At 37.6% G+C, this 15,232-nt stretch overlaps 1 protein-coding gene across 1 annotated transcript in view; it reads right to left on the bottom strand.

Annotated features, from left to right (window-relative positions):
* LOC127438134 (potassium voltage-gated channel subfamily H member 1-like) overlaps nucleotides 1–15,232 on the bottom strand; it is a 104,578-nt gene that overhangs the window by 15,107 nt on the left and 74,239 nt on the right. The window contains 1 exon segment of the mRNA XM_051693460.1: nucleotides 11,967–12,163. Within this exon segment, the coding sequence (XP_051549420.1) occupies nucleotides 11,967–12,163 (197 nt within the window).

Raw genomic sequence — 15,232 nt, 5'->3', positions numbered from 1 at the left:
AAAAGAACAACCGCCTTTTTGATAGATGGATCGCCTGTTTTTTTACTTGAGAATTAGCTGGACAAGCCTGATATATACAGTTTTATAGCATGATTTGAACTAAAGAAGCTAAATTTATGATACCATTGTCGTAAGATTTTATTACTGATTTGAAACGCTATTTAAATGTTATCTTTTAGAAAGTTCAGGATTTCTCTATTCAAGTAGATGTAATGCTATGGTAAATGTAGGTGGCGTTCTAACACGTGAGCTCTCACAGATGTGCTCATCCATAGACATTCAGCACCACCCTCATTGTTTAATCGAATATCTCGGCCTCTGAGTGAACTACAAGCTCAACAGTTTTATAGCGTGATTCGACTGAAGAAGCAAAATTTATGATACTATTGATGTCAGATTTTATTGCTTATTTGAAACGTAATTTAAACGTTATCTTTTAGAGATTTTTCTTTTAGAGTCTTTCTCTAGTCAAGTAGATGGAGCTGTACATGCATGACTGAAAATAGTTGCCTGGACTTGCCTTAAAGGGAATTTGGCTGAATAGTGGTGCAGAAAACACTGGTGCAGATTGTCTCTTTGACCTTTATGTGATGAAGTGATGTAAATTCAGTCATTAATCATAAAATAAAATACTTGAAAACCCATTCAGCGGCATGGTTATCTCACAAGGTGGTTAATAACTTATCTGTAGATACAATAGGCTACAAAAGCCTGAGATCACTCGTAAAAACACTTCTATTTTGCATTATTTTCTAATTTAATTAAACTAGAAGTTTTATTGCAAAATGTATTATTAGAATAAACACCTGAGTAAAGAGATTTAAAAAAAATAAAAATACATTTCTGAGAATTTCTTAGGGTGTGTCTCAATCAGCTTCCTAGCTCCCTATGTTGAGAATCAGAATATTGTGAACAGAAATTGAGGCACTGGAGAGGGTGTTCATCCACCAAACATTGGGAGACAAATGACTCGATTATCTGCAACACGATAATGAGCTCGCGCACTCAATCACAGCTGTTATTAATACATAGCTGTATAAATTATACTATCGTTAACTGTCTTGGAGATAATAAAACGTACAATGTTATTATGAAAGATAAATGACATTAAATAAAGAAATAAAAAATATAAAGGAGTATATATTTCCCTTTCATGGTCATTATGGATGAAAGATATTACAAACAACATCTCTTTTAAAGAGAAAATAAGGCTTTGACATCATATATTTACACTTGTGCTTGTCTTCTAATGACTTGAGAGTCTTTTGAAGACCTGTTGACGTTTTCGGTAAGGGAACATGGTGAGCAACGATGCTCCTGGTTTTTTACGGTGCATTGTGGGATTTTTTAGGGAGTGAACATTTCAGTGCACTGGAATGATTTTGTGATTGAGACAGCCTCCATGATCAGTGCCCTGACTACTGAATTAGGGAGCTGATTGAGACCCAGCCATAGTATTTGGTATTTGGAAGCTCTGTCAATGACACAAATGTACTTACATGTCATTAATGACCAAAAAATCGTGCAGAATCCTACCAGTGTTGTGTATAATCTGATTACAAGTAATTAGTTATCGTAATCTAATGACTTTTAAAGTAAAAAAAAGTAGTGTAACACATTACATTTTAAATTCTTATAATTATATTACAGTTACTGACACTGAATTAAGTTAATTACTTTTAAGTACATTACTTAGGTTACATTTCTAAAATAATATTATTTATGTAGAAAACATTCAAAATATGAATTATGTTCATAAGTATGTCTGTTTGTCTTTTAGCAAATGCTTTTATCTATAGCGACTTACAAATGAGGAATAGCAAGCAATTTGTCATTCAAAAGTCAACAATATCTGCAGTATTGCATTACCAAGTTCTGAGAGAAGCTGGATCAGGGCCGTCCTTAGGGCGGAGCAACCGGTGTGGCCGCACCAGGCCCCATGGCGATTGCTATTGAGGGGGACACCCCCTAAAACTCTCAAAATCCTGAAATTTCATTTCCAGGTATAATAATAATTTTTTTTTAAATCTCAGGTTTTCAGACATCAGACTTTTGGACTCTGCATTTCATAAGGATCTAATTGCCTGAAACTTCAAACCTGCTTCAACAACCTCATTCAGCACATCCAGGGACCGGATACTTTCCATGGGGCTGAATGTGACCTGAATCAATGGTATGTGGCCTTCCCAGAGCCTTGTATTACACAAAGAAAACAAGACACCACTGATTTATCTGCTCAGGGCTGGGCAGGGTGAAACACGCACAGCTGTGCAGTGTGATTATCGCATACAGACCCAATTGCTGTATCACAGACCCAACCACAGATCGATAAAACAAGAACAGAAAATGGAAGATGTGTAAATAAAGAATGACTCCATGAGAGAATGAGCCGAAATACTGTGGGAACAAAGAGCTTAAAATGTTTGTAATAAATAAAATAAAAATAACAGGAAAAGAATAAAAGGGATAACACATGAAGGTGTAAGTGTAAATTACTTAACTAATTGTACTTTATTAACATACTAAGTATTAGTATGATTTGTACTTGCATATTGAAAAACAGAATACTCTGTTTTTATATTTTTGCAAAACGGCATTACGTGGTTCATTACACATATCTCGGCAGTTCCGATGTGAAAATGTTTTTTGAGTCATGCGCTATAGTAAAATGTTTACTGCAGATATCATAAGACTGTATTGTGTGAGGAACAGGGTGATAAGTAAGTGTTTATGAACTGATAATCTGCTGTTTACTCGTGATTTACATGTAGTCATTTAGCATATGCTTTTATCCAAAGTGACTTACAAATTAGGTATATAGCAAGCAATTTGTCTAACAGAAGTCAATAATATCTGCACTATCACACTGCCAATTTCTCAAAGTGGCTGAAGTAGTATACAAGCTGGCATAGAAGAAAGATACAGAAGATACATACACCGATTAGCCAAAATATTATGACCACCTGCCTAATATGCTGTTGGTCCTTTAAAAAGGGATAATTTTCTATCCGTTCCGGAGTGGAACTTCAATAAATTGCCCTTGAAGGTCTCTGCGTTGTTCTGTCTTTTCTGAGCGCTGAAGCAATTATTGTTAATTCACACTTTTGATTCCATTATTCATTTTATCTGACTCCAATTTTATATTAATCTGACTCCAATTTAAGTTGACCTCTAATTTAGATTACAGCTCTATTTAACTTCTGATCATTCTTTTAATTTAATCTTTTTAAGTTATTGATTACTATGAATCATCTTAATTTTCATTATCCTTTCATTCGGGTCCCGATTGTCACTTAGAGTCATATGCCGGACGATTAATTGCATAGATCTCACGGACACAAAATAGCCAGCCCGTTCATAGTCAGCGGTTGCAAGGTTTACTAATATCATCTGGTTCGGCCGCCTACTGCTTGCTCATAACCAGATGATAGTTTTATTTAGTCACATTTCATACAACTTGCTAAGACAGTGATAAGCAGTGACTGGTAGTCTTACGTGGTTTTCTCCTATTCATAAGCTCCAGTAATGATCATTATCCTGGACATAAGTTTGCGGTAACAAAAGGCGTCCCTCGAATCTACCAGTCATAAATGATTTCAGATGAACACAGAATAAATCAAAAAGTAACAATTTATTTGCCAGGTAGGATTTAAAATGTAAGTTACAAAATCAATCAAAGCAAATTTCACACATGATCAGAATAAATAAACATTTCTAAAAATAAAAGACAAGTCAAAGAAACATACCTGACAAAACTACATGCAGCAGTACAGCATGGGAGATCTGCTTACAGATTCCAAGAGCTCCTCCTCCTTCCTTAAGTACCAAATTATTCTATTGTTATTTCAGATGTATATGTTTGATGGTATTTAGGATTTGGTTTACAATTTAGGGAGTTGTAAGTAGACCTTTGAAATTTGATTGAGTAGGTCGTTTGATGTTTACAAAGAATGCACCTAATCTGCTTACAGCATCTGGTCTCTGTGAGAAATCTGGGAGGGGTCGTGCCCCTGATAGAATACAGTATTTTACTAAGTTCTTAAATCTTACTTGTGATTTGACTTTGCTGAGAGGGAATGAGACTGTTTTACCAGTTGCACTGAGACCTCTTGAATGATACCAAACATGTATGATCAGAAAACCTTTTACATTACAGTACAGGATAAGTCACAACTTAGTTTTTGGTGTCCTTAAAGTGACCTGAGGTGAGAGAGAGGGCAGATGTGAGATTTGCGTTTTATGGTCCTTAAAAAGTAGGGAGTGTTGTCTTAGGTGGTGATGCTCATATGTGTGAGAGTTTTATGACATTGGTTCTCACAGAGCCTTTTGGGTGTAGACATTCCGGTGCCAGCCTTACAGTCCTCTGCGTGCCACAAAAACAGTACCGACCCACCAAGGCATGGACTCTACAATACCCCTGAAGGTGTCCTGTGGTATCTGGCACCAAGACATTAGCAGCAGATCCTTCAAGTCCTGTCAGTAGTGAGGTGGAGCTGGAGTGGATCGGACTTGTTGGTCCAGCACATCACACAGATCTGGGGAATTTAGTGGCCAGAGAAACACCTTGAACTCTTCATCATGTTCTCCAAACCATTCCACCACAGAGGAACAGAGAAAGGGAATGATCATGAAATAGACCTGGATGAGTGAATTGAAGTAAGAGGGTGCTGTTCCACAGGCTGTTCTGAAGGCTAGAGTCAAAGCCTTGAATTTGATACAGCAGCTACAGGTAACCAGTGGAGTGAAATCAAAAGTGGGGAGATGTGAGCCCTCTTTGGCTGATTGAAGACCAGACCCACTCCTGCGTTGTGGTGCATCTGCAGTGGCTTAATCGTGCTAGCTGGAAGGCCAGCCAACAGAGTTGTCCAGTTTTGAGATGACCAGAGCAGAGCCTGGAAACCCCCAGAGCAGGGATCAGAGCTTCAGACAGGAAAGATCAGATTTTCCTGATGTTGTAAAGCATGGACCTGCAAGACTGGATGGTTGATGAGATGTTGGCAGTGAAGTTAAGCTGGTCATCAACCACCACTCCCAGGTTCTGAGCTGTTCTGGTCGGCGTTAGTTTAGCAGTGGTAGGATAAGCCATATGTCTTTATTATTGGTCTGAGAGATGTAGTGTAGTTCGAGAAGTGGAGGGGTCCAAACACTGATCCCTGAGGAAAACCAGTGGTTACTAGGTGTGACTTGTACACCTCTCCTCTCCAGGTGACCTTGATGGTGACCTGTCACACAAAAGTGATTTGTGTAAAAGGGAATATAAGTCATTGTTGTTTTAGCACCTCTAGTATTTATTTCACCAGGAAACTGCCGTGATATGTAGAACAAGCTACATAAAAAATAATTTTGCAAAAATTTAAGTATAGTAGCTTGATTCTATGAAACTAGGGGCCTCAGTTAAAAAGACGTTCATAGAATGGTCTGGAATGTGAACCTACAACTTTTTCCTAAATGTATGCACAAAAATATTTTCCTAAATGCATCCCACTTTATAAATCGCAATTCTTCTGTTGGGACTCATGTATTCAGATAGAAGACAAAGGCAGGCCTAACACAGTCGTAAAAACCTAACTCAAGCCCCCACATACCAAGTCGTAAATCTTACTGATAAAAATCGCGCCAAAATCAAACAAAGGGAGTCCAAAACAGACTACAAATCCCATGAAGCCTTGCTCACTAAAGAATCGAACTCTCAACTCCTATTGGATGAGGCACACAACAGAATGTCCCTCAAACAATGACATCATCAGGAGTAGAAATACCTCTAAAATGCTTCCGGGATTTGCTTCCAGCAACTTTGCTTGCCGGGTGTAGACACAGCTCATCGCTGCTCTCAGGTGCAGTTTCGCTTCGCACAAGGAAGTAACGTCTGACTTGAAACTGTGGCCATACAATCTCCATCTCGCTGGACGAGTTGAGATTACTCTGTGATCAACCGAACACTCTAATGGATCCGAAGGAGACCGCTGAGCAATCCGCATCTTCATCCGTTTGCCTGCAGAAGTGAAGAGATTAAAGATTTCTCTTCCATCTTCAATCAAGTTGACATTTCTGATTTCTCCGCCAGCCCGGCGAGAATCAGCAGCCGTACGCCCGCCGACAGAGTGAGGAAACGTCCTCCCATCATCACCCGAGCCTCGAGGAACCGAGTCTGAGTTAAAGGACGGATGAACACACATTCTGCATCCTCATGCGATTCAAGTAAGAGGTTTACGTCTGGGCAGAGATAGAATATTGTAGTGTGTTATTCTTGTGTTTCAAGGTTTTTACTTGTACAGTTTATGGACTGCCATGTCCGCTCATTATTAATACTCAGGGTATTAATTATCACAAATTTGTTTTGTTGTATTGTGGTCCAACCACAGTGGGCTGTTGTGCATTTCCACTATTGCGGGTGAGACCGGCAAACTGAGTTTATCCATTAAAGAATCAAAGAACACGGGACTGTTTACGAGCCGTCCACGCGTCTCTGAGTGATAAACTAACAGCTGCTTTTTCTCCCACGATCACGAAATCGGCTTTGGGGCCGTCACTTAATTCTCTCTCTTTCTCTCGTACTAAACACACACACACACATATACACACACACGTGACCCCTCACAAACATTCTGGCACACATTTTTGGCTCGTAGATAGCTTTGTGCTAAAGCTCAGCTGTGTCCATAAGCTATCGTACAAGCGGAAACTGGTAGACGCCATTGACTGGTTTCTCTCTGCCCACATTCGCGGCCATATTCCCTGGCCGGAAGTCTCGCGTGACATACTCTCCACGAGAGTCATGTCCGCCATTTTGTGCGCATCCCTCCTTACACACACACACACACACACACACACACTCGCTCTCACACACACACACCCACACCCTCATGTATAATAGGATTATTTTGATTTCCATATCTAATCATATCACTATTTAGTTTGTAGTTTTAAGTCGGAAGTTTATTGACTGCATTGTATTAATTATTAATTGATATTACTGCATAAACTTTATAGAACAAATATCCTAATATGGTAAGACAGAATACAATTAAAGCACATTAGTTCATTCATTCATAAGGAATGTTCTTGTGCGGTTAGCAAGGTTTTCTAAAAAAGACAGTGCAGCTACAGGTTTCTGCCCATACAATGTGGCCTTTTCAACAACTCGTCATCAATTATTAATTTTCAGTATCAATAATAAATCTATTCATTGACCATGTTAACTGTAGGTTTTCATGCTCTTTTCCATATAATGAAATATGCAAAAATTATTGCGAAATACAAATATTGCAAAAATTGCAAATGCTTGTTCATTTATAAGGGAAAAGTCATTACTCTTTACTCCTTGTAATATATTTAGTACATCATTCACTTCAACATGAACCTATTTCATACAATGTTGTCATATAAATATATTTAAGTCTGTCCTACTGAGCAAACAAGTCAAATGACATTCAGATGAACTTGAATGTGAACACGGTCAATAAACAATGTTAAGTTTCAAACAGCTGCACCTGAATTTAACATTTTACTATTTCAGGTAACAGGTTTCAGGATTTTGGTTTCAATTTAACATCTGGTATGTTCTGTAGTCTGACACTGAGAACACTGTGATTAATCAAGCAAATTAATAAAGCGACATAAAGAAAGTCTATATAAAGAATATCTTTACTGTCTCTCGTTTTCATCAGTCCAGTTAATAAAAGTTTAATTTGAAATACTTAAATACAAATACATGAGGAAATGTTTGTACTTTCACTCAAGTATGTGTTGAGTGAATCACAAAGAGAAGTGTGACCATTTAGCAAAATTTCTCCTTTTGTGTTTCCACAGAAGAAAGTTATACAATTTTAGCATGACATGAGGGTAAGTAAATGTTGACAGAATAACACTTTTAGGCAAACCATTCCTGCAGTTAATGGAAATTTTGGCTTCAGTCTGGTCAGAAATAATTTCTGCTCTCAAGGTGGGGTACAGACGTAAGGGGTTTGACATTTGGGTTTATAGACCCATTACTTGTGTTAATGTGGATTATAAGTCTGGGATTGTTCAGATGAATCATGAAATGGCCAAAGAGTTCCCTTCATGCTAACTCAGTGATTGTATGGTCAAGACAAACTTTGACTGTTGGCTTGACAAAGCCTTGCCTGAAAGTTTGATGGTTAAATAAGTATTTGAATAGTTTGATGCAGGCCCAGCTCCAGCTCTAAGATGTAAGGTGGACTCTCCGGTTGGGCTGAACAGTTGAAGGGTTGGATGTAGTTGTAGTTGTCAAGGTGGGACAAGCTCATGATTGGGTCCCCCCAGGCTGCCCTGTGGAGCCGGGCCTGGTTTGATGACAGATTTGAAGTTTGAAGGTTATGAGGTCCTGTGTAGCTTGAATACTCGAGCGGTTTGAAGGTTTGAAGAAGAGTTGAGGGTTGCAAGATATGTGGTAAGATGTTACTAGGTGGTTGTTAAGGTGATCTAAGTCGTTGCAGAGAGAGACAGACAGACAGACAGATAGATAGATAGACAGACAGACAGACAGACGGACGGATGGACAGACGGACCACCTAGGCGGTTGCTAAGGTTATCTAAGTCGTTGCAGAGAGATAGACTGGCAGACGGACAGACCAGATAGATAGATAGATAGATAGATAGATAAACGGACAGACGGACAGAGAGACAGATAGATAGATAGATAGATAGATAGATAGATAGATATCTTCATCTTCTAATAACACCTAGAGCAGTGCGACACTTAAGATTTGAGCATTAGTCAAATAAACTGCATCTGATTAGGCTGTACCTGAATAACACAGAGCAGATAACACTCACCATCTTCACCTGAACAAATAAGACTTCTACTCTGATGATCTCATGAAACATATTGCAACAGTTCCGAGGATATATGTCCATTGTGTGATGCTAAAAGTTAGTTTCATTTTCTCCCAAACAGATGAGACTTTTAAGGTTAATGCTCTGTTAAGTTTTAAATCAACAAAACCGACATCCCTACCCTCAACCTTGAACCTAAACCTAATTAATTGTGTCAAACAAATGTGACATGAAAATCACAATTGATGAAGCAACCACATAATTTTCTGGTGTATCTATGACACTTTAGGCTCACATGTAGACTTGCGTGCTCTTCAGGACTCGTACCCCAATCCTTTGCATCACGAGTGCAACACTCTATCAGTTGAGCTACTGCACAATATGTTCGCATTAGAACAAGCTTGTAAATGTAATTGCTTATGTAATGCAAACATTAAAATATATCGCCTAACAAATCATGTGCTATACACTGTAAAAAGTGGTAACCTGTAATTGTGACCTTAGAGTTTTTCTCAATTTCTTACACACTATAACTGATAAAAAAAAAGACACATTTCTAAGACACAGCAGCAAACTTATTTACAAACCAGTCAGAACTTCAGGATAAATAAAAATGGCCACAGGTGAATATGTGATTTGGAAAATGGATTCTAACAATGTTTGAAGATATGGAAGGCAGAGAGACAGAGGGGAAGAGGAAGATGAAGGGGCAGAAACTGTTTTATGGTTACATCTTTCATTTACGCAAACCTTCAGACAAGAAAACAGGTAGCTGAAACTTGTCTGAGCTCTGACTGGGCCACTCCAAAAGGTGGATTTTCTTTTTCTGAAGACATTCTGTAGTGGATTAAATTTGATGTTTAACTTTGATGGGTCATTGTCCTGCTGCAACATCCAACTTTTACTGAGCTTCAGCTGGCGCACAGCCACCCTGACATTATCCAATAGGATATCTTGATAAATTTGTAAAATAGTTTTTCCCTTGATGATGGCAAATGCTCCAGCAAAGCAACCCCAAATCATGATGCTCCCTCCACTGTACTTCACCGTTGGGATGTTTTCATGTTGGTATGCAATACCCTTTTTATGGCATATGTAGTATGTTCTTCCCAAACAATTCAACCTTAGTTTCATCACTTGACAAAATATTTTCCCAGTAGTGTTGTGGAGTGTCAAGGTGGTCTTTGGCAAACTTCAGGAACGCAGAAATGTTTTTGTTGGAAAGCAGTGGCTTCCTTCGTAGTGTCCTGCCATGGACACCATGCCTGTTTAATGTTTTCCACATAGTACAGTGGTTCTCAACCTTTTTGACATTGTCAGAGAAAATATTCGAAGGCCCCCCATGTAGGCTATTAAATATTTATATTAAAATATTATTATTATCTATTATAAGATATTTCCTTAAAACTTGTGATTCCAGAAATGTCTAGAACTGTATATTCTTCATAAAAAGCAAGCTGTTGAAGGGAGCTATTACATTTTTAGCATTTTCAGTAAGTTTAATTATAATAATTATATAAAAATTATAATAATCTATCATATATTAAATAATTTTAAGAGATCTTGAGGCCCCTCTGGAGATGTGCTGAGGCCCCCTAGTGGGTCCCAACCCCCTGGTTGAGAACCACTGGTATAGTAGACTTATGAACAGAGATTTTAACCAGTTCCAGTGATTTCTTAAAGTCTTTAGCTGTCACTCTAGAGTTCTTTTTTATCTCATTGAGCATTCTGTGGTATTCCCTTTAAATCATCTTGGCTGGACGGCCACTTCTAGGGAGAGTAGCCACAGTACTAAATCGTCTCCATTTATAGACAATTTATCTAACTGTGGACAGATGAATATCTAAGCTCTTCAAGATAACTATGTAACCCTTTCCAGCTTTATGCAATGCAACAATTCTTGATCGAAGGTCATCTGAGATCTCTTTTTGCAAAATGGTCCCTAATTGCTTTTGTTGACGTCGTTAGCCTAGGGGTTCACATACTTTTTTCAACATACACTGTGAATGTTTGAATGATGCATTCAGTGTGTACAAAAGCAATTCAATAATTTGTGTTATTACTTAAAAGAGATTGTGTTTGTTCATTATTGTAACTTCAATATCAAACGTGATTTTAAGACAAATTTATACATGAATGCAGGTAATTCCAAGGGGTTAACATACTTTTTCTTGCCACTGTATAGTATTATGCAGTATTATAATCCTTAACCACAAAACATATAAAGATTGACCTGCACAATTCTCCCTAGTTAATAGTGGTTTTAGTAACAGTGTTTTGAACTGATCCTACTAATGTGTTGTGAGCAGTGCAATAGTGTGCTTGCTGGATTTTGAGTGAAATATTTGATTTTGACATGAAAGTCTGAGATTTGTACAAATTGGTGTGTAGTTTTGAGATTGTGTTTATAGTTTCTAGAAAATTGTGAATTGTTTCATGAAATGCTGTGCACATGAACGGTCGATGGAAGGATGGATATTCTGTTCCATTCTATATTCTGATCTATATTCTAAGAAAGTGCATATTCCATTGGCTGAGGTTCTACTTGGCTGTTCAAAAGATGTTTAACAAGAAACTGAAGAGCATTCAGTATTCAGTTCACAGTCTCTACAACAGCTACATGAGTAACGCAGTGGGATATTGTAGGGATTGTGGAATGTGTATGTGTTTTTGAGAGGGAGATTTGTTGAATGTATAGATCTTCCAGCTCAGTTGGCTTCATAAATGCTTCAATTAAAAAAAGTGCTTACACAGAGAAACGAGACATGAATTTAAATTAAACTGCGTGTAGTCCAGCTCAAGTCCCGCCTCCACACAGACACAATGTCACTGACAGACATTGAGACAAAGGTACATGACATTGAATGGCATTCTCCCACACCAGCTATAAAATTAATGGGAGACTGTCAAAACAAATCTCATAAATAAAGCTGTAAATTAAGGATTCCTCAACAGTTGTGCAGAAGGAATGTCAAAGATTTGACCTCAAGGAGGAAAACTGAATATACTACGTATATGAATGTGTCCAATAATGCTTTAATACTGCATTAAATATAAGTCTAAGGGAGCCAGACACAACATAAACCAATGTAGAATTACACAAATTAAGTGTTGGAATCAATTTAAAGGTTTAAAGTGTTATTTATTCTTATGTAAAGTTTGGTACTCACCCTTTTCCTCAGGTTGTAAGTTAGCACCAGGTTCCTAGAGAAGTGTCCAGCGAAAGCTGAGTAGAATTCCAGAACCTTCTGTAAGGCATCGCGTTTGATGATATGAAGATCACAGTATGTCAGTGCACGGACGTTTGCACAGGCCTGAGCTAAATTCACCTCCTTCCAGAACACATCCCCAAACACATCCCCCTTTCCTGAGAGAAAAACACAGTGAGCAGACAGTGAAAAATGAATTCCATCAGGCTTTCTAATACGTTCAAGGGAGATGGAGCTTTTCCATGCAAAGGTACGGATTTTTATGGATCACAGAAAATTCAATATGCACTTCAGGACAAAACTGCTCAGGTTAACAATGTAATTTCAGGGCAACGTGGAATAAGCTCATGCATTTAAATAAGATTGAAACCCACTGTAATGTGATCCGAATCTTTTTGTAAAAAGGTAGCCGAGACACAAGCTGTGTCCCAAATGACAAATTATAAACTATGCAATTACAATATACACTAAGCTTTCAGGCATGTAGTGTATGAATTTTCAAAGTGTAGTATCATCCCATATGGAACACTTAAAGATACTGTAAGTGATTTTTTCATGGAAAGGTATGCAAAAAATATTCCTACCCCCTGAAAGATATTAATGAAATATGTGTCATGAGATATCTCACCGGTCTCTGTGACAACTCTAGATTCTGTAAACAGCAAACAAAAATGCGTCCGCGGACCGTGCACAATGACGCTTTCTGCCTGTCAATCATTTTGCGTGTTCTGGTAGTATTGTAATTGCAGCAAATTACTGAGGCATAATGCATTTTTATGCAACAGTTGTCAGTTGAGGGTGCTATTTTGCTGCTGTTGTTTTTAACAACCATTTCTGCTCTTAATAAAGCTAATTTTGGTATCTTAGGAGTTCGGGATTTTGGAAAGAGGGGGCGTGGCTAATCCAACGGCTCAGTCTCGTGGAAGTAGAAACATCTGATATCGCTTACAGCACCTTTAATGTTTTTTACTACATGGAAGCATTCGCCGTTTAACAGCTAACGGAAGTGACGTTTCAGATGTATGTGATGTGTAATCGCTAGCTTTAGCGCGTTAGCCAACCTCAGTTCAACACTTGTATCTCAAACAACATACATATTCATACAGCGTGGGGTGATGGTTAAGCATTCAACTCACATTTGTAAGGTGCTGCTTCACTAATGTTTCACTAGTTACTACATTAATTATTTATAATTGTTTTGTCAGACCAGCAATGCAGCCAGGTAACTCCGCCACTTCTGCTACGTACAGCAAGGATGCAAACACTGAATGCATGAAGTGTCCAACATTCCACACTCCGTTTTGATGGTTGAAGAAATGCATCATCCGGGCACTCGTAGTGCACTTCTTTTTCTTGCATTTTCTTTATTAACATACTACTCGCACTACCAACACTACAAAATACTGCAGAATAGTGCAGAAGTGTGCAGTTTGGGACGCACATATAGTCTTGCGTAGCCAGAGTTTTTTTTTTTAACTTGCAGCATGAAGTCCACATTGCTGCTTATTCTGGCCAAGAACAGCCCACTTAGGGAAGAGAGCATCTGATTGACATGTAAAGCGATCAATCACAGTTAGTTTTATTTTTACTTGCCGTTTAGTTTTAATGGATTATCTGAAGTAGATTATACTACAATTATAGACAGCAAAAAAAATAAATATTCAAATAATGTTGCGACAGTCTCCGTGAATGATCGCAGACATAACACTGAAAAAATAGCCGAAAGTGTGTTTAGAATTTGTGATCAGAATTTCTGTCTGACCAAAAGTTATAAGTATTGATTATTAGAGGTGCACGATATATCGGTGTCTGGCATATTATTGGCCGATTACTTGGGAAATAAAATCATTATTACTGCACCGACTGTTGAATTACTGCAAATATTTTTGGCGATAATTTGTAACAGTTTATTTGCTGATTGCAGCTTCAGTCATCAGTGTGCATGCTCCAGTTTAATGGGTTAAAACGCAAAATATACAATTATCGGAATTGGCCACAATGAGTGGTGAATTATAGGTTATCATATCGGCCCAGCAATTACTTTCTGGTGCATCATTACTGAGTATTTCACAGACATAACTCAAATAAAACAAAGCATATCTGTTTTTATTTTTTATTTTTTTGCTATTAAGTGCCTCAAACAAGACTCTTTAGAATAGTTGACATTTAAGGCTAAGATTAGCACAGAGTCTACACTAGAAACAACCAATTTTGCGTTGTGATAGACTTCAAAGACAGCAAAATGGTCAAATTGTGTTGTTTTCCCCTTTATTGTCATGGTATTTTAGAGTAGTGAAACTATTTTGGTATATAACTCGGTATGCATTTGGCAGAAAAACAAAAGACATTTAAAGGTGAAGTGTGTAATGTCTGTGCCACCAGCGTCACCAAATGGAACGGCAAAAATAAGGATTGTCCAGCTTTAAAGCGTGTAAAACAAACCCCTAAAAAACAAGCGTCAACTGAAGGCATGATGTGACGCGCCGAAATGGGTGCATCAAGTGTAATCAGTTCTGGTGATAATAGATTTGGCATGATGCAACATGCTGCTTATGTTCGCTGTAGATATAGTAAACCTTAATAATACACATTTATAAATAAAAAATATATACATTTTTTTTTACAAAAAGTTTTCCATCATCTTTCATTTTCATTAAATCAATCTCATATTACTAAGATGTTACTGTGATACATTTCACAATAAAAAATAGCAAATTTTCCCCCCACATATAACATCAGAGGTCTTTGTTTATTTTTTTTCTTGGCCGGAGTTAATAAATGTCAAGGGTCGGCATGGATTTAACACACTGTAAACCGTACATAGAGTACAATGTACTAAGTACATAATATTACAAATCAATACTTTAAAAAGCGATCAGATTTTCACCTGAAAAAAATGAAAACAAAAGGCAATAAATAACCAAGCTGAGGCTATGGTGACTGCGGACTCAGAAAACAAGAAGGTGGTACTTCAAGCTCGAATTTCTCAGATGGTGGGTAAATGTACATTAATTTGTACACATTTTAATGTAATTAATCACACTAAATGAATGTGTTCAATTGAGAGCCCTAGTTAAATAAAAAACTAAATATTTATAATAATAATTTGTTTTCATTAATTACATTAATTATTACACTTAATAAATCACTTATTTACACTGTCTACACCATGTTGATTACAATGGGACTGTTCTAGTTTTTTCGTGTTGCTCTTTTGCAGCGTATTT

This window comes from Myxocyprinus asiaticus, chromosome 49, assembly GCF_019703515.2.
Source record: "Myxocyprinus asiaticus isolate MX2 ecotype Aquarium Trade chromosome 49, UBuf_Myxa_2, whole genome shotgun sequence".
NCBI lineage: Eukaryota > Metazoa > Chordata > Actinopteri > Cypriniformes > Catostomidae > Myxocyprinus > Myxocyprinus asiaticus.
The sequence above is the reverse complement of the archived record's forward strand: the minus strand, read 5'-3'. Positions and strand labels throughout refer to the sequence as shown.